The sequence below is a fragment of the Dendrobates tinctorius genome, unplaced genomic scaffold, assembly GCF_039654945.1.
Source record: "Dendrobates tinctorius isolate UK_male_01 unplaced genomic scaffold, ASM3965494v1 ptg000063l, whole genome shotgun sequence".
In the NCBI taxonomy this organism is placed as follows: Eukaryota; Metazoa; Chordata; class Amphibia; order Anura; family Dendrobatidae; genus Dendrobates; species Dendrobates tinctorius.
In genome coordinates, this window is record NW_027361731.1 from 19,687,945 (window position 1) to 19,706,938 (window position 18,994).

At 44.7% G+C, this 18,994-nt stretch overlaps 1 protein-coding gene across 2 annotated transcripts in view; it reads right to left on the bottom strand.

Moving 5' to 3' along the window:
- Positions 1–592: 592 nt before the first annotated feature.
- LOC141094269 (uncharacterized) overlaps positions 593–18,994 on the bottom strand; it is a 37,451-nt gene continuing 19,049 nt past the window's right edge. The window contains exons 7-8 of one of the 2 annotated variants that reach the window (XM_073580096.1): positions 16,974–18,044; positions 593–10,725 (exon numbers count right to left, since the gene is read on the bottom strand). In XM_073580096.1, the coding sequence (XP_073436197.1) occupies positions 10,712–10,725; positions 16,974–18,044 (1,085 nt within the window). In that variant the 3' untranslated portion in view covers positions 593–10,711. Of the gene's footprint in view, positions 18,045–18,994 lie in introns of both variants that reach the window. The other variant, XM_073580095.1, reaches the window with a different exon arrangement.

The following is an 18,994-nucleotide window of genomic DNA, read 5'->3' on the forward strand; positions in this document are numbered from 1 at the left end:
TTGTACATCACACCGAGTATTTTATTTTGATCTCTCTGAAATAGACTCAGGAATAGAGAATAGATTTGACATGCTCAGAGTCTAGTGAAAACTCAGGATCTGATTCTGATGTATAAGGAATATGTAGGGCTTGCTTTTGGAATAATATTATTTGTAGCAACTTATAGTTACCTGTTCTACAAGGTGTGTAGTAGAATCAGGGCAGAACAGAAAGTACAAGTTCAGCTTGTTACTTTAGAAGCAGAGACTGCTGGACATCATAAATCGACCAGTGGGATCCTGCTAGATATCGGAACTGAAGATAGGAGTAGCTGACCGTGACGGTTTCCGATATAGACAGTCAGAACTGAAGATAGGAATAGCCGACCTTGACAGTTTCTGAAACAGACAGACAGAGCTGAAGATAGGAGGTGGCTGACCTTGACAGCTTCTGATTCAGATAGCTTTTTGCTATGGGCACTAAGTTTACCAGGCCAGGACGAAACACAGATCCAAGATATAAAATGAGGGATCTGGTGCGCTTGGAACATGGGCAAAAAGCGGTTAAAAATGCTACAAAAATTTTAAAGCAAGCAGGGATGAAGGAGAATGGGTGTTTAGACGTAGAGAGATGGAAGCGATTTAGTAAAGAGCATGATAAGTGGATCGAGAGGCATGGTTATGAGGAACAAGTGGCTGCTTGGATGAGAACGGCTGAGCAGCATGATCCATATTTTAATACTGATGATGATGATGACGAGAGTGAGTTTGCCCAGAATAGAAGAGGGAGAAATCCAACAGCGCAGGGACAAGCAACAGCCCCTCCTTTACAAAGACAGTCTGTGTCCACGGCTCCCTCCGCCCCTTTGAGTGAGAGAGAAGAAGTCTCAGTCAGTGATTCGAAAGTTACAAGTAGTTGTAGCCCTATAAGGGAAAGAATCATTAGTGGAAAGGACATAGAATCTATGTCCACTGAAGCAGCGACGGCTAGTACTGTGCCTTATTTTTCTTCACCATCATTTTTGTCTCCACCAGATTTTCATGTCAGGACTCCGTTCTGGTCAGATACCAGTGATTTATCAGACACCAGGGACCCCATTTATTCAGTATGTGGGGGAGAGAATGATTCCTCCTGCATCTCCAATGCAGAGGCAAAAGAGCCCCTTTACTTTTGAATCTTCTCCTCCTACATATTCGGTTACAAATCAATACCCTGCACTTCCAAGGGAATCCCTAGATAGTTTTTCCACCCCAATAAAAAGTTCTGGACAGGGAGGACGGGAGGTTTCAGGGGGAAGTGGGGATGATTTTAGATTGCAAACAACACCCAGTCCCTCTCAAGGTAGTTCACAGGCTAAAGTTGATTAGGGAAAATAATGAGTGGAGATGTGAGGACAAACACCAGCAAAGTGAGGATACTCAGGGTTATTCAAATAGAGCTATGAGATCCCTTACTTGGATTTGTAATAGGTGTAATAAGCCACAGGAGAAAGGGAAGATAGAATGTGATTTTTGCAGTAGGGCTGAGAGAAAAGCCACAGTCAGCAGCTTCCCTGTGATAACTCAGACTACAAGCAGACCAACAGATGACGGAGAGGATGAGGGAAAAGTAGATACCACTACGTGGTATAAGCCATGGAGTAGATCTGAACAGTTAGCCATGGCAACCAGCTTCCCCGATCCCTACAAGAATCCCTTAGGATTCTATAGAGCAGTAGAAGGGGTAGCTGATAATTATGACGCAGCTTGGAATAATCTGGAACCACTGTGTCGAATATCGGCTGGAGTGCCTTTGCTTGAGAAGGTGAGGGCAGTCCCGGCAGATGTTAATACGATACGTGAAGTTCCAGAGGATAAGAAAACTAGAGAATCAGGGCGACAGTTTATAGCAAGGTTACATGTAGTAGCCAAGCAGCTAACAGAAGAGTTGACCTCAGGGTTGCCTGAAGTATTTCAAGAACCAGATGAACCTATTGACAAATTCCATGCAAAGTGTGCAGCAGCGTTCACAGACCATGACTATGACCTGAAAAATCCTAGGGAAGCTAGGTTTCTGAAAAGCATGTTTATAACTGGATTAAGAGAGGACTTGAGAGCTGAAGTGATGAAAGTAAGACCTGAATGTGTATTTGCTACCTTGGAGAATTCTCTTCCTGTATTCCGGGGGATAGAAGCCCAAATTAATAATCGCAAAGTAAAAAACAGCAGAAGCCGGTGCCTGTCATGGTAAATATACCTCCTGATGCCTTTAATAATGCTGTCAGAACTGCGGTCCAAGCATCAGGTATACATAACAGAGCTGCGGGAGGAGACAGAAAAAGGAGAGATGGGGTAATAGACCCAGAGGAGTGCAGACGGAAAGGGCTTTGCTATGAATGTGGCCAGAGAGGGCACCTCAAAAGGAATTGTTTCAGGAATAGAACAACTAACCCAGAGCAGACTCGTGTTTCACTGGTAGCAACTGATGAGGCAGGAAATTTGTCAGATTAGGAACTTGGCAGCCCCCAATATGATTCTGTAATAGTGGTTCCCCCTAGGGATGGTCCAAGGGCCACAACCCAATTACAACTTCCCAATGGGAAGCAATTGAAATGTTTAATTGATACGGGGGCGAGCCGTACTATTATAAGAAAACAAGATATGCCACAACGATTCATGACAGGGAAAACGGTGAAGGGAATAGGAGCAGAGGGAGTGGTTCATCCTTTGTATGAGACAGAACCTATGAATGTACGAATAGCTCAAACTACTGACTTATGTGCCCAATTGTTAGTATCAGAAAAATGCCCCCTGAATTTGATAGGAGCTGATATTTTAAATGCTGTCAATGCAATTATTAAATTTGGAAAAAAGGGAATTACTGTTTCAGGCCCTTTATCGGAAGAAGCAATGTCCATGGTGATGTCCATGATGCGGTTAGAAGAACAGGAAAAACAACAGGTTGAGCAAGATGAGGAGATACTGCAGATGCTTGAGCAAATGCCAGCTGCACTATGGGTAAAAGATAAAACAGATGTGGGTTTGTTAAAAATAAAACCTGTTTCTATTAAGTTGAAACCAGGAGCTGTACCAGTACGTATTCGACAATACCCGCTGAGTAAAGAACAAACTGAGGCTATTTCTGCACAGGTATCCACCTATCTGAAGGCAGGTATACTAAAGGAGAAAAAATCCATTTTTAATACACCTCTTTTTCCGATAAAGAAGCAGACTGTGGCAGGGCAACCTGCGGTGTACCGGATGGTACATGATTTAAGGGAAATTAAACTAATGATAGTGGACATACCTATTGTGCCAAATCCTCATACCTTGTTGAATCAGATTCCAAGTAATGCAAAATGTTTTACTGTTATTGATCTAAGCAATGCCTTTTTCTCGGTGCCAATTGACGAAGAAAGCCAAATGCTGTTTGCTTTTACACATGCTGGCAAGCAGTACTGTTGGACACGACTGCCTCAAGGGGGAGCTACTTCCCCTTCTGTATTTTCCGAGGCAATGGCAGGAATCCTTCTTTCTTGTCACCCTGAAAGGGAAGATGTGCAGTTGATACAGTACGTGGATGACTTACTTCTTTGTACCCCAGATAGGCAAGTGTGTTTAAAGGAAACTGCTTCATTACTGATATTCTTGTATCATGAAGGATGCAAGGTGTCAAAAGACAAATTACAGATAGCGAAGGAAAAGGTCATTTTCTTGGGACATTGCATTTCATTCCAATTAAAACATATAACTTTACAGAGGAAAAAGGCCATAAGCCAAGCCATTGAGCCTACCTCAAATACTGCACTGAGAACATTTTTGGGATTGATTGGTTACTGCAGAGAATGGATTCCTGCTGCATCGCAAATGATGCAGCCTCTCTTTGACGTGTTATCCGCATGTAATAAAGGGCAGCCGTACCAGCTGACCTCGGAAGCCAAAGAGGGTTTCCAAAATCTGAAGGAAGCCATTGTCTCTGCACCGGCCCTAGGAATCCCAAACTATGGCCTGCCTTTCCGTTTATACTGTCATGAATCAGGGGGACATGCTAAAGGGGTGCTTACACAACAACATGGAGGGAAGCATCGCCCCCTAGGATATTATTCAGCCAAACTTGACACAGTAGCACAGGGAGCACCAACATGCATCAGAGCAGTCGCAGCTTGTGCAATACTGAAGGAAAAAGTTGCAGACTTGGTGCTAGACAATCCCTTGGAAATTCTGGTACCACACTCTGTGCAGGAGCTGCTGCTCCAGGCAAGGACAAAACATTTGTCCATGAACAGGTTAACAAAGTATGAAGTGGCTTTACTTACACCCCCGAATGTAACTATAAGAAGGTGTACAGTTCTGAACCCCGCTACTTTGCTACCAGACACTGATGATTCAGAATTAATTGAAGCTCAGCATGACTGCTTTGAGCTTATGGAGGCAGAAACACAACCACTTGCCAATGTGCAAGAGACACCAATTTCTAATGCAGACTTAGAGTTGTACGTAGACGGATCACGGTATTATCAAAATGGTGTACCTCATACAGGATATGCAATTGTAGATCAGCATGAGGTGGTGAAGAGTGAAGCACTGCCAGCCGAAATGTCTGCACAGGAAGCTGAATTGAAAGCACTCGCTGAGGCGTGTGTAATCGCTGAACATTTGACAGCAAATATCTTCACAGATAGCCGCTATGCATTTGGCATATGCCATGATTATGGTCCCATATGGAAGAGCAGAAAGTTTGTTGGTTCCTCTGGTAAGCCCATTAAAAATGCAGAATTGGTGGCCCAGCTCCTTAGAGCATTGGAGCTGCCTAAGAAAGTTGCTGTAGTAAAAGTGCAAGCTCACACAAAGGAGCGCACTAAGGAAGCTGAAGGTAATAACCGAGCTGATATTGCAGCCAAGGCTGCTGCTTTATTCCCTCTTCCCGCAGGAACATACACTGTACAGGTGTCGGGGGAGGTGGATCTACAATTACTTCAGAACCTGCAAGATCAGGCCTCTGCACCAGAAAAGGAGGGATGGCAAAGGCACTCAGGTGCGAAGGAAGAAGATGGATTGTGGAGAGCGGATGATAGGTATTGTTTGCCCAGGGCATTGTACCCTATGATGTGCTCCCTCTCCCACGGAATAACCCATCAATCCAAGGATGGAATGGTAAGTCAGGTAAAAGCAAGTTGGGTCGCACCAGGGTTCCATTATGCTGCTGCAAAATTCGTACAGGGATGTGTAATCTGCGCATGCCACAACGTGGGAAAAACAGTAAAGGTGCCACTAAAGTGCACCCCGAGGCCATTGTACCCTTTTCAGCGACTGCAGATTGATTTCATTCAGCTTCCAAGGGTAGGCAACTATGAATATGTGCTGGTATGTGTGGATCTTTTCTCAAATTGGCCAGAAGCATGGCCTTGTGCTCATGCAAATGCACGTACTGTGGTTAAAAAGGTGATAACAGAAGTTGTTTGCAGATTTGGAGTACCAGAGGTAATCGAAAGTGACCGAGGTAGTCACTTTACTTCACAGGTGTGCCAAGGAATCACTCGAGCCTTAGGGATAGAACAATCTTTTCATACTCCCTATCACCCTCAGAGTAGTGGCAGGGTGGAAAGTTTAAATGGTACACTGAAATTGAAAATTCAAAAGGCAATGGCAGAGACAGGTAAACCATGGACTGAGTGTCTTCCCATTGCATTGTACACTGTTAGGGTAACTCCCAACCGAAAGACAAGTTTAAGTCCATATGAAGTGTTGTTTGGGAGCCCTCCCAAGACAGGATTGTACTTTCCCCAGCAGATGCAGGCCTCTCATTCAAATATGACGGCCTATGTAGGCGCGTTACAACAGGTGTTACAGCAAATTCATGCGCGTGTTTTCAGTTCCCTTCCAGATCCGTCCTCCTTATCAGGCTCACATGATCTTAAGCCTGGAGATTGGGTGGTGACGCGAAAGCATCTAAGGAAAAGTCTGGATCCTCGCTTTGAAGGACCCTACCAGGTCCAGCTGACCACGCCTACATCTGTTAAGCTGGAGGGAAAAACCACCTGGATTCACGCTTCTCACTGCAAGAAGTTCCGCAGAAACTAAGGATGGAATTTGGGAAGTACTATCCATTCTTGCTTCTCACTGTGATGTCGTCTATGCAATGTAAAAAAGATAATGATGTTTTTGAACCATGGGATAGTGATGTATCAAAACAGTGGGCTAATAAATTTGTCCAGTACCATAGCCATATTGCTCAGGTCCGAAATTTATCCAATTGTTGGATTTGTTCTCATGCCCCCATTGCTGCAAAAACTATGCCATATTTCGTAACTCCACTAACAGAGGAGGAGCTGTTCAGGGGAGGGTGTTGGGAAATGCGGGCCCTTAATCTGGCTGAACAACAGAGTCAGACCTCTGCTGCCTTGCCTATTACAGGTTGGACAAGGCAGCCATGGTTTCAAATAAATCTCACTAGGAGACAGGAACCTGTAGATAAACGACCGATCAATCTATTCGAATTTAAGGAATATGATGGAAACTGGGGAAACAAGGCTACTGATAAAAATTATATAGGGAAAGTGCCCGATCAGGAGCTAAAACTTAGCTTTGCAGTAAAAACTCCCTTTTCTTTGGGAGATAAACAAATTTGCAGTGACCAGGTGTGTTTGGAACGATTCCTACATGATACTAATTGGACCAGGAATCCATTCATTCCTTTATGGCAATACAACACAGTGCACTGCAAGAGAGGCGGTTCATGTAGATGAAGAAACCAGAGAAGGTCAGTATGGAGATGGAGCAGCTGAAATGTCTATAAGCCTCAATACAGAACCGGAATGCCAACCATTACGATATTATAGGGCAGTTACTACAGATTTAGATGATTCTTGGTGCCTTTATACTGACACTACCCGGTTGGTTTCAATAGCGATAGCTTTCCTTAATGAATTTCAGTTTGAATTACCAAAAGGAGTAATGAAGGAGCTGAAGGTGCATGTACAGTAGCTAAATTAGAGCCAGCCACCTGGGTATGGAATGAGAATGACTTTCCTTATAAAAATGTTCCTGGTCACATGATAGCGAAACGTAGTGCACCCTCACCCCAGCCACCTAAGCATCTAATGCATACCCCATGGTACCTTAAGACAGGGATGGTTCTTACTGGTCCTTTGGGAGTTATGTTCGGAACTTTAAGAAATGCTCAGATGATAGAATTGGGTGATATTTTTGATAATGTGACAGAGTATCTATTTGATGCCATTAATGTAGAATCTGCTTATATGAGACAGCTCATAGTTATAACTAATCAACATTCTATGGTGCTTGACTATCTTACGGCATCTCAAGGGGGATTCTGTCAGGTAGTGGGACCCGCATGCTGTCACTATATCGATCCATCTGGATTGATGAGAGTTACTCATGATATAGAACAAGCCAGGCTGATCAAGGAAGGAATACGAAAGGTTAATGCCTTAGATTTGCCCTTTCCTGAATGGCTCGCATGGTTAAATCCTTTAAATCTGTTAAGGGGATAGGTGGATGGATATCAGGAATAATTCATTTTTTAATTCAAGCAGTTTTTGTGATATTGGTTATTGCTGTAATGATAAGACTATTTGTTTTGCTCATAAAGAAAATTCTTGGTTCTAATTGTAAATGTTTTCCAGGTAAAGGTAGTGCTAAAATTGAGGCCAATTCAGAAATCAATCAGACACAAGTGATGACAACCTTTATAACCACTGTTCAGCGTAAATGTATATTCTGCAACAAGCAAACGTCAGTGGACCTGGCTGATTGTATGCATTGTGGAAAACCACTGGTTTGAACAAAGATAAAGAGAAAAACTTCAGGAAGAACTACAACGATGAAGATTACATGCATTATGGACTTTAAATGATTAAATGATTAACACTTACTAATGAATAAAGATATAAAATATATATATACATATCAAAATATATGTTACAATATATTACCATAATTATGAATTTACTATGTCTCGTTAACACGTTACTCACAAAATAGACATAACTTCCCTCAATAAAATCTGTATTCCTCTGAGATAGGGCAATAAGTAGAACAGAGGTAGGGAAAGAAGGTCTGATTTCCAGGTATAACCTGAATGGATACGCAGCAGGACTGGTATCCCATGATATACATAGGACAAGCCGTGTATTTTGTGAAGTAGGGTTATCTTGCAGGCCTCGGATAAAGGCAAGGATAGATAGAGGTAGGTAGACAGAATGATAAAAAGAGGGGAGTTGTCAAAGAAATGGTTAATCTTAGTTTCTATAGACCAGAAAAATAACTGAAAAACAACTTGTAACCCATGACACTATTTTAATTGTTATCATCTGTCTACGTGGTTAGACAATTCTGCCAAGTGGTCAGTTCCAAAATTCTCTTTTCTTAGAATAATGTCTAAAATGTCAAGGCCAAGTATTCTGGCCTATTAGTATTACCGGATGCAGTTCCACGAATTGTTAAATTGATATCAAGGAAGTGCCATATTCCCGTCATCCCCAATTAGACACATAATATATCATTTTGTCATATCTGTTATATAACTATTGTTTTTGCCAACTATCCATCATTTCGCAATTGTTACATAATATTACGGAAATTGTCTATATTTGTCTATTTCCTCTTTTGTGATCCTATAAAAGAAGTACCCATCTTAATAAAGGGGAGAGATTAACTTGAAAGACAAGCCTCCTGTGTCTCTCTTTTTACGTCTTCATTCCTAGGATCCTAGGTAAGAGAAGCTCTAAATGAGCTTTACCCGAGGTTGGTGATTAGAGAAAAATCCCGGCGCTGACACAGGGAAGCAGTAGAAGATAACTCCGAGCAGCCCCTTTCTGGTGGTTGCTTGACAGGAGTGCTGTTTGGAGAATACTCCTCGGAAGGGCTGTCAGAATCAAGATCCACTGCCCCCTCTTCCACATTCCCATTTTCTGGGTTTTTCCTCTTTTTAGATTGGGACATATCCATCTTGCTGTCCTCGTCCTGATTAGAGGGCTGTTCTTTGTTTATGGTCTTAGAATTCTGAGAGGATGAAAAAGACAAAGTACTAGAACCAGAAGACAAACTTTTCTGGTCCGATTTCCTCTGAGTGATCTTACCAGAAGAACTATTGGGCATATTTTCAGATGAAGTAGCTTCCTCCCTTTTTAGGGGGGGTATCTAGATTTAAGTGGGCTTAACAGGTTGGCAGAGTCGGTATAAGATCTCTGGCTAGTAGTATTCTTAGGCTTTTGAATTTTACTAGCAGTGGATTTAAGATTAGCTGCCATAATAGGGGTATGTACTCAAAGAAAGATAGTATATATAGTGAGTATAATCCCCCCAATTAAGGCCGTCTCACACCCTCCCAGTGATATACAGTTGCTTATTATGTAAATAATAGTGACACTATTATCTATAAAGTTATAACAACTCCAAGTGCCTTCAGTATCTTAGGGCTAGTTACACATGCTTCTCAGGCGAGTATAAATCACTGCTGACACCCAGAATCACAGCAGATACCTAAGATCACAGCCAGCACCCAAATATATCCAGCAATCAGCAAAGTCCCACAAGAGTCCAGAAAAATCTTCTTCAACAAAGCCGCTCACCACTCCGCATCTAGAGGTCACGACAGTTCAAGTCCCCTCTCTGGTATCAGCTCCGGACAGGACTAGATAAGGCAATCCCCATCAATTTCTCCCATAAACTGCGCAGTAGAGCATCAGATCCGGATCTTCTCTTTTTAATACACTGGCACCTCCTTCTCGCTGGTTCAGCACCGCCCCTCACCACTCATGCGGCTCCTTCAATTCTCCACTCTCTCTGGATACACCAGAGACACCGACAGTCAACCAGCAGCAGCACCTCCACTCAGGAAAAACAGAAAAGTTGCTATTTACCAAGGATATATAGAAGCACAACTGATCCGGATCTCCACCTCTTGACGAGCCGGCTCCTCTTCCCCACCACCAATCTTCGCTGTCACTCACCGCTCCTGCAGGTTTGCAAATCTCCACTCTCCTCACCGTGGCACAGCAGAGCCCAACCAGTATCCTCCTGAGGCAGGCTACAAATCTCTCTGCCACCGACCGGGTCAGTAGTCACCACTGCTCCGGCTCCTCTTCCCCCACCACCGATCAGCGTTGTCACTCACCGCTCCGGCAGCCCAGCAGATCTCCACTCTCCTCACCGCAGCACAGCAGAGTCCAATTGGTAACCTTCTGAAGCAGACTTTCAACTTCTCTCTCTCACCATCCGAGTCAGCTGACAAACACCTCACAGCAGCTCTACTGATCCGGATCTTTTCCTCCTGACGTTCCCGGCTCCTCTTCCCCACTGCCGATAGCAGACAGCAATATTCCTTATTTCTGTTCCTCTCACCTGCCTCTCTAGCACCAGGCAGGGTGCTCAAAGGCTCACCAGACCAGACTCCAACAAGTCCTTATGCCTAAGAGGCCTGCATAATAGCAGTTCCAGCGCTTCTTGCTGAGGTGATTTTTTTTGCTGAGTCACCGCTGATAGCTTATCCCTCCTTTCTTCCAGGAGCTATAACTTCTTAAATATCCAGCGGATTTTCTTCAAATAGGTCTCAAAATGATCCCAATGAGATTAGCAATCAACATCTGAGGGTCTTCCAGCAGAGAGCAATCTTCTTAAATAAGTCGCTTGAAACACCAGGCTTCACAGGAGCTCTGAGCTCACATGTCCTCCTCCATTGAGCTCCAGGCCACGGCCCCCCGTTAAAGCTTTTTTTGTGGTCTATTTATATTCATGCTTTATGGCCTGTTACATAGGATAATTTTTCTGTGTTAGTATGATTACAGCAATACCTCATTTATATTCTTTTATGTTTTAGCGCTTTTACACAATAAAAACTATTATATTGAAAAAAAGAATCGCTTTATCTTGAGAGCTATAACTTATTTATTTTTCTGCTGCCGGACCCGTATGGCGACTTGTTTTTTGCAGGACGAGATGATGTTTTCAGCTGTACAATTTTTATGTAGATTGCTTTTTTATCACGTATTTTTCCACTTTTGTTCAGCAATATCATGATAAAGCATAGCTTTTTGCCTTTTTTTCGTTTGTTTTTATGGAGTTCATTGAAGGGGACAGTTTTATAGGTCGGGTCGTTCCAGAAGGGGCGATACCAAAGAGGTGTACTTTTTACTTAAAACAAATATATTTATTGGATTAATAATTTCTTTTTTTTGTTCTTTAGTTTGTGATTTGTAAAAAAAACGGAGATTAGACCTACCGGTAATGTTATTTCCAGGAGTCCATCCTGACAGCACCATGGGGGGTTGTCCTTCCAGGGACAGGAAATGCACGAGAGGTTAAAAGGTCCCCTCCCACACCACACTCCAGTGATTTTTCCAAGTACCACACCAGTATGATGCAATTAAATTTTATTTAGATTTAGTACAAGCATAATGATAACAATACCAATCATAGGGAGGGAACTACCAGTGCTGTCAGGATGGACTCCTGGAAATAACATTACCGGTAGGTCTAATCTCCGTTTTCCAGGACGTCCTATCCTGACAGCACCATGGGGAATACCAAAGTAGGAATTCGCTTAGGGTGGGATTACTGCTTGTAGCACTTTGCGACCGAAGGTCACCTGGCTAGCTGATAGAGTGTCCAACTTATAGTGTCTACAGAAAGTATTTGGTGTAGACCAGGTGGCGGCCCTGCATATCTGTTCTACTGAGGCACCCGCCCTCTCTGCCCATGAAGTCGCTATCGCTCTGGTGGAATGAGCCTTAAGCCCTTCAGGTACCGGCAAGCCCTCTTATTGTTGCTATCCACCTCGCTAGAGTCTGTGTAGCCGCACTTCTACCTTTATTTTTGCCGCCGTACTGGACAAATAGTTTTGTGTCCTGTCGCCAGTCCCGGGTGACTTCCAGGTAACGGGCGACCGTGCATCTAACGTCCAAAGAATGAAACAATTTTTCTTTATCATTCTTTGGGGCTGGACAAAACGAGGGCAGGATTATTTCTTGGTTTAGATTCTGCGGCGATACTACCTTAGGGAGAAACCTTGGATCTAGTTTGAGCGTTATGTGGTCCTCGAAGATCTGAATGCAGGGATTCTGGATTGAGAGGGCCTGGATCTCACCTAAACGTTTAGCTGAGGTGATGGCTACCAAAAAAGCAGTTTTTTGTGTGAGCTTTGAAATGTCTATTTCTGAAATTGGCTCATAAGGGGGCCTACACAGCGCGTTGAGTACCAGATTTAGGTCCCATTGGGGAACAGTTTTCCTCAATGTGGGTCTTAGCCTCTGGGTGGCTTTAGTAAATCGCGCTATCCAAGGATAAGAGGATAGGGAGAAATTAAAGAAGGTACTCAAGGCTGCTATCTGGACTTTGAGTGAGCTCGGGGTCAGGCCCTTATCGAATCCGGCCTGTAAGAAGTCCAGGATCCGAGGGATATCAGGCCGAGATAGTGCCCCTCTAGACCTACCACTTTCCGTACAGAATCTCTTCCAGATTTTACAATATATCGCTCTTGTCACCGGTTTTCGGCTGGCCTGCAATGTGGAGATCACCTGGTCCGAGAGGCCATTGGACTTTAGGATGTCCCTCTCAGGATCCATGCTGCCAGTTGCAGGCTTCCTGGGTCTGGGTGTAACACTGGACCCTGGGAGAGTAAGTCTGGTATTGTTGGTAGGTGGAGTGGCCCCCTCTGAGCCATCTTTCTGAGGAGGGAAAACCAACTCCGCCTGGGCCAAAAAGGTATGATCAGCATCACCCGAGCTCCTTCCTCCTGGATCTTCCTGAGGACCCTCGGTATTATGGCAATCGGCGGAAACCCGTATAGGAATCCCCTTTCCCAATTCTGGTCCAGGGCGTCGATTTCTTCCGGATGATCCGCCGGGTTGAGGGAGTAGAACCTCTTCAGCTTGGCATTTTCCCTTGTCGCGAAGAGGTCTAGTTGGGGTGTCCCCCAGCGATGGCAAAGATCCTTGAAGATCTCCTCTTTTAGCTCCCATTCGGTGGTTCGGACTTCTTGTCTGCTTAGATAGTCGGCTATCCTGTTTTGGGAGCCCTCCAGGTGCACTGCTGATAGGGAGCGAGAATTGTTTTCTGCCCAGGTGAGGATGCGAGCTGCTAGCTTCTGAAGTTTCCCGTGCCTTGGGCCCCCCTGGTGGCGTAGGAAGGCTACTGTGGTCACGTTGTCCGACATGATCTTTATATGTTCGTTCTGTAGTGTTGACCCGCTTCTCTTCAGAGTCTCCCAGACTGCTCGCAGCTCTCGGTAGTTTGAGGACTGTAAGCTGATATTCCTGGGCCACGTCTCTTGTAAGAATCTTCCTTCTAGGTGGGCTCCCCATCCTTCCCTGCTGGCATCTGTAGTGATGGTCACGCATGGAGACAGGATCCAAGGAACTCCCCGGCTGATGTTTCTGTTGCTGAACCACCATTTCATAGATGATCTCAGCGCCGGAGACAGTCGGAACTTCTTGTCCAGCGAGGACTGCCGTCTGTCCCATTTCATAAGGATCTCCTTTTGTAGGATTCTTGTGTGAGCCTGGCTCCACATGACACAGGGTATGCATGTGGTTAGGGTGCCCAGGACTTCCATCGCGGTCCTTATCGAAATCTGGTGTTGGCCGAACTGCCGCACCTTGTCCATGATGGGCTTCTTCTTCACCTCCGGCAAGAACGAGACCCTTTTTCTGGAGTCTAGCATTACCCCTAGGAATTTTTTCTGGGTGCTGGGCCGCAGATGATTTTCCTCTGTTTAGGATCCAACCTAGGCTCTCGAGGCTGAAAATTATTGAGCTGAGTTGTTCTTTTAATTCGGACGCTGACCGGGATATTACCAAGAAGTCGTCTAAATAAGGCACGATGATTATGTCTCTTTGTCTTAAGTCTGCCACGACTTCGGCCACCAGTTTTGTGAAAACACGAGGTGCTGATGCCAAGCCGAACGGAACAGCCTGAAACTGGAAGTGGTAGTGTTTGCCTCTTCTCTAGGGCGAAACGCAGGAACCTCTGAGATTGAGGATGGATGGGAACGTGATAATATGCATTCTTTAAATCTATAGTGCACATGGACGCGTTCTGGTCTATTAGCGGGATGGCGGTTTTCAGGGATTCCATTCGGAACCTTTTGTAACGAATCCATTGATTCAATGGCTTTAAATTTATGATAGTTCGGCTTTCCCCCGATGGTTTTTTTTATTGTGAAGAGTGTAGAATAGTGGCCCTGACCTCTCTCTACCTTTGGGACAGGAATTACTACTTCCGTTTTTAACAGGTGTTTTATGTCTGCCCATATAGGGTCTACCATGGCTTCGGAACGGGGTTTTGTAACCACAAATCGTGCTGGAGGGGATCTTGTGAACTCGAGGGTATAGCCCTGGGCAATTGTACTGAGGACCCATGGGTTCTGGGAGATGCGCTGCCATGCCCCTGCAAAGTGTTTTAGGCGCCCCCCTACCAGCATGGCGTCATTGCCTTCTGCTCCTGGAAGTTTGTCCGGAGCGAGACGGGGGAGCTCTACTTCTCCCCCCCCTCGAGTACTCCCAGCGAGAAGATTTCCCTTTCCCTCTATATTCCTGCCTCTGGTATGGGCGGGATCTCTGAAAGGGAAATTGCCTTTTTGGTTTTTCCTCTGGAAAACCTTTTTTGTCGTCGGAGGCACTCTCTAGAATTTTATCCAAAGCTGGCCCAAATACCTTCCCGCCTGAGAAGGGTATGGAACATAACTTATTTTTAGATTGGTAGTCCCCCGACCAGGTTTTCATCCATATGGCTCGACGGGCCGTGTTGGATAGGGAATTATTTCTGGCCGCAAACCGTACCGATTCTGCAGAAGCATCTGCCAGAAAACCGGTCGCGATTTTCAACAGGGGAATACTCTCAAGGATATCACCCCTAGGGGTTTTATCCTATAACTGTTGTTCCAAGTGGTCAATCCATAAGTGCATGGATCTAGCGACCGATGTAGCGGCAATATTTGCTTTTATCACTGCCGCTGAGGCCTCCCAAGCTCTTTTTAAGAGCACGTCGGCCTTTTTGTCCATGGGCTCCTTGAGACTGGAAGAATCTTCAAAAGGAATCGAAGTTTTTCTCAACACCTTGGCCACCGGTGAATCGATCTTAGGCACCTCGTCCCAAGTGCTGATGTCCTCCTGGTTAAATGGAAGTCGCAGCTTAAAGTCTCGTGGCACGATCAGTCTTTTCTCCGCATCTTCCCATTCTTCCAGGATCATTGCCCGGATATGGTCATTAACTGGGAAGACCTGACGAATCCTGGCTCTAAGTCCCCCGAACATTGTGTCCTGGATGGATTGTTCTTTCGGGGTTTCCTCGATCTGCATCGTACTTCTTACTGCCCTGAGCAGCTCTTCCGTGTTTTCTGATGTGAAGAGGTACCTCATCCCTGTTTCTAGGGGTTTCCGAGGTAATCTCGCCCTCTTCCTCCGAGTCCGTGCCCCGTATCTCTTCTTCCGATGATAGGTCGGACTCCCATCTAGGTCTTTTGGACTGGGACCGGCCGGAAGACTGAGTAGGTAGTATTCCGGAGACCGAGGCTTGAACTTCATCTCTGACAACTGCGCGCATCTCCGTGAGAAAGGCCGCCTGCTCGCCTCTGACGATTCGGAGTGTGCAATCTTTGCATAGGGGCTTCTGGAAACAAAGGAGGCGCTGATGAGAGGCAGGAACAGGGCGAGTGGCGAGAGGACAGCGGAGGAGGCCTTGCCTTCCATGCGCTCGGCAGTTTGCTGGCACAGATGGGGCATTTAGGCTTGCCTGATGTCCTGGCTGTTGCTGGCGCTGGTGTCGCTTTATCCTAGAAAGACAGGAGTCCTCCCTTTAAAAAGAAGCTCCTGTCTCTGGCCATCCTGCCCCTGTGCCCTTTACTCACGGACGCTGGTTCTGGCTGGTCACTGGTCCTAGTGTCCATGCTGGCGGCGTCTGACAGAAACTTAGGCGTCTGTCACCTCTCAATCTGCCTGGAGCCGATGCGCTGGTCTCCCGCTTCACCCCGCTCTTATCCTACCTTGTCTTGCGCAGGAACGCTCCTTCTGCCGCCCTGTGACGCGTCCTCCGTGTCCCGACCGGAAGTCGTCATCCCTGGGCGCTCGGAAGTGACGCGCCGCCGCTCTGCATTCTGGGCCTCGCGGGAGCCGCGCTGGGGAAGCGGGGATGAGTCCCGGAGCGACGCTCCACGGGACACCCGGCGGAGAACCCCCCTTAGGGGGGTGCCGCTTACATCGTCCAACCCGGAGGAGTTGGCGGTTAGGACCCCGCACCTCCTGGCCCCGGTAAGAACCTCTCTCTCTTCTCCTGTATGCCGCGGCTGCGGCACTCCCGTGCCTGTCCTTACAGGGACAGGAAAAACACTGGAGTGTTGTGTGGGAGGGGAACTTTTAACCTCTCGTGCATTTCCTGCCCCTGGAAGGATGGAAGGACAACCCCCCATGGTGCTGTCAGGATAGGACGTCCTGGAAATAAATATTTTTACAATTTTTTTACTCTTGTACACTATCATGCTGTCTATGAATGGACAATGAGCCAAGCTGTGCCCTTACAAATACGAGATATTTCTTCTAGTACAGACCATTTGCTATCCCCCCCTGTAAGCTGAGAATCCAGGAGCTAAGGTGCCAGGATAGACACCGACCTCCAGCAAAAGCCCCTTTGTTCTTACAATGTTTCACGCCTTTGTCAACTAAATGTAACTCTCCTGCCTTATTAATATCCCTTATTATTTATTTCCTTAACGCTCTACATGAGTTTTTAGGTGATGAAGATGATTCCCAGAAATAAAATTTCCCACATTTTGAACATAAAAAATGATTTCTACCCTGTATGAGTTCTCTGATGTGCAACAAGATTTGAATTTGAACTAAAACGTTTCCCACATCCTGGACATGAATATGGCTTCTCTCCTGTGTGAATTCTTTGATGTTTAAAAAGATCTGATCTCTGGGTAAAACATTTCCCACATTCTGGACATGAATATGGCTTCTCCTCTGTGTGAATTCTGTAATGTGTAACCAAATTTGACTTACGGTTAAAACATTTTCCACATTCTGAACATGAAAATGGCTTTTCTCCTGTGTGACTTCGCTGATGACTGAGAAGACTTGATTTCCTTGTTAAATATTTCCCACATTCTGGACATGAATTTGGCTTCTCCTCTGTGTGAATTCTGTAATGTGTAACCAAATTTGACTTACAGTAAAAAAATTTCCCACATTCTGAACATGAAAATGGCTTTTCTCCTGTGTGACTTCGCTGATGCCTATGGAGATGTGCTTCCTGGTTGAAACATTTCCCACATTCTGAACATGAAAATGGCTTTTCTCCTGTGTGAATTCTCTGATGATTGAGAAGGCTTGATTTCTCTGTAAAACACTTCCCACATTCTGGACATGAAAATGGCTTTTCTCCTGTGTGGATTCTTTGATGTTTAAGAAGATATGATCTCTGGATAAAAGATTTCCCACATTCTGGACATGAATACGGCTTCTCCCCTGTGTGACTTCTGTAATGTATAAGCAAATTTGACTTATGGATAAAACATTTCCCACATTCTGAACATGAAAATGGCTTCTGTCCTGTGTGACTTCTGCAATGTGTAACCAAACTTGACTTACGGTTAAAACATTTCCCACATTCTGAACATGAAAATGGCTTTTCTCCTGTGTGACTTCTCTGATGTCTAAGAAGTGTTGATTTAACCATGAAACATTTCCCACATTCTGAACATGAAAATGGCTTTTCTCCTGTGTGACTTCGCTTATGCCTAAGCAATTCAGATTTATGTTTAAAATATTTCCCACATTCTGAACAGGAAAATGGTTTCTCTCCTGTGTGACTTCTCTCATGTCTAAGCAATTCAGATTTATGTTTAAAATATTTCCCACATTCTGAACAGGTAAATGGTTTCTTCTCTCTGGGAATTATTTGATGTTCAACATCATGTTTGCGGCTTTCATTTTGCTTAACAGTCTGTGATGAATCCAAATAGGTGACTGATTGAAAAGGCTCCGATGATTGATTTTTGCTCTGAAAGGCTGGAGGTATAGCTGGAATAATGGCATGCTTTTCATAGGTATCTGGTTTGACACCACAGTCATCTGCCAAGAATGAAACAGATTTTATTATTTTTCAATATCAATGCCTTATATTTTATATAATTTCTATATACATAATTCTATACAACACAAAGTATAATGAAACTATGACCTAAGACAGTGGTGAACCACCTGTTCACAAATCCCATGGTAATGAACCTCCAAAGTACAAACGACAAACATAATACACAAACGCAGAAAAGTTTGAAGCAATAAAGGGAGGATTAAAAATAAGCTTTGTTACAATCTATAGCAACAGATAAAAATATACACCATAACATGTAAGATTCTAAAAGGGGTATTCCCATTTCTTTTCAACTATCCGAATATGTAGTAGGTGTAATAATATTAGGAAAAATGTAGTGTAGTTCTTCTGACTCGCTATGGTGCTCACCCCATGTGCAGAGCATTGCATTAGCTTAGGTATCCATGGTTACTACCACTCATATAGCGACTGTTAGTTGCTAGTGGTTATAATCATGGCTACCTAAGCTACTGCAATGCCCTGGTCATGGGGTAAGCGACACAGAGAATCAGGAGAACTATACCACATTTCTAATTGGAGGAATTTGCTATTATAATTACACCTACTATATTTTGGGATAGGATCTTGGAAATGAGAGTACCCCCTTAAGGCCTCCTTCACATGTCAGTGTGTCCGGTACATGTGGTGACAAATTTCATATGTAACGGTGACGACCCATTGAAATGAATGGATCTGCGCAAATGTCAGTGTGTTTCCACGGACCGTGTGTCTGTGGGCAAGGCATGCTGACATTATTGATTTTTAGCAGAACGGTCCACAAAATGTCTCGCACACGTGCACACTAATGACATATGCATAACATCTGTGTGTCATCAGTGGGAAACATACTGGCGCCTGGGAATCAGCGGTACTGTTCGCGCTGATAGCCGGCTCTGGGTGTTGACAACAGCTCACATTATTGTACCCT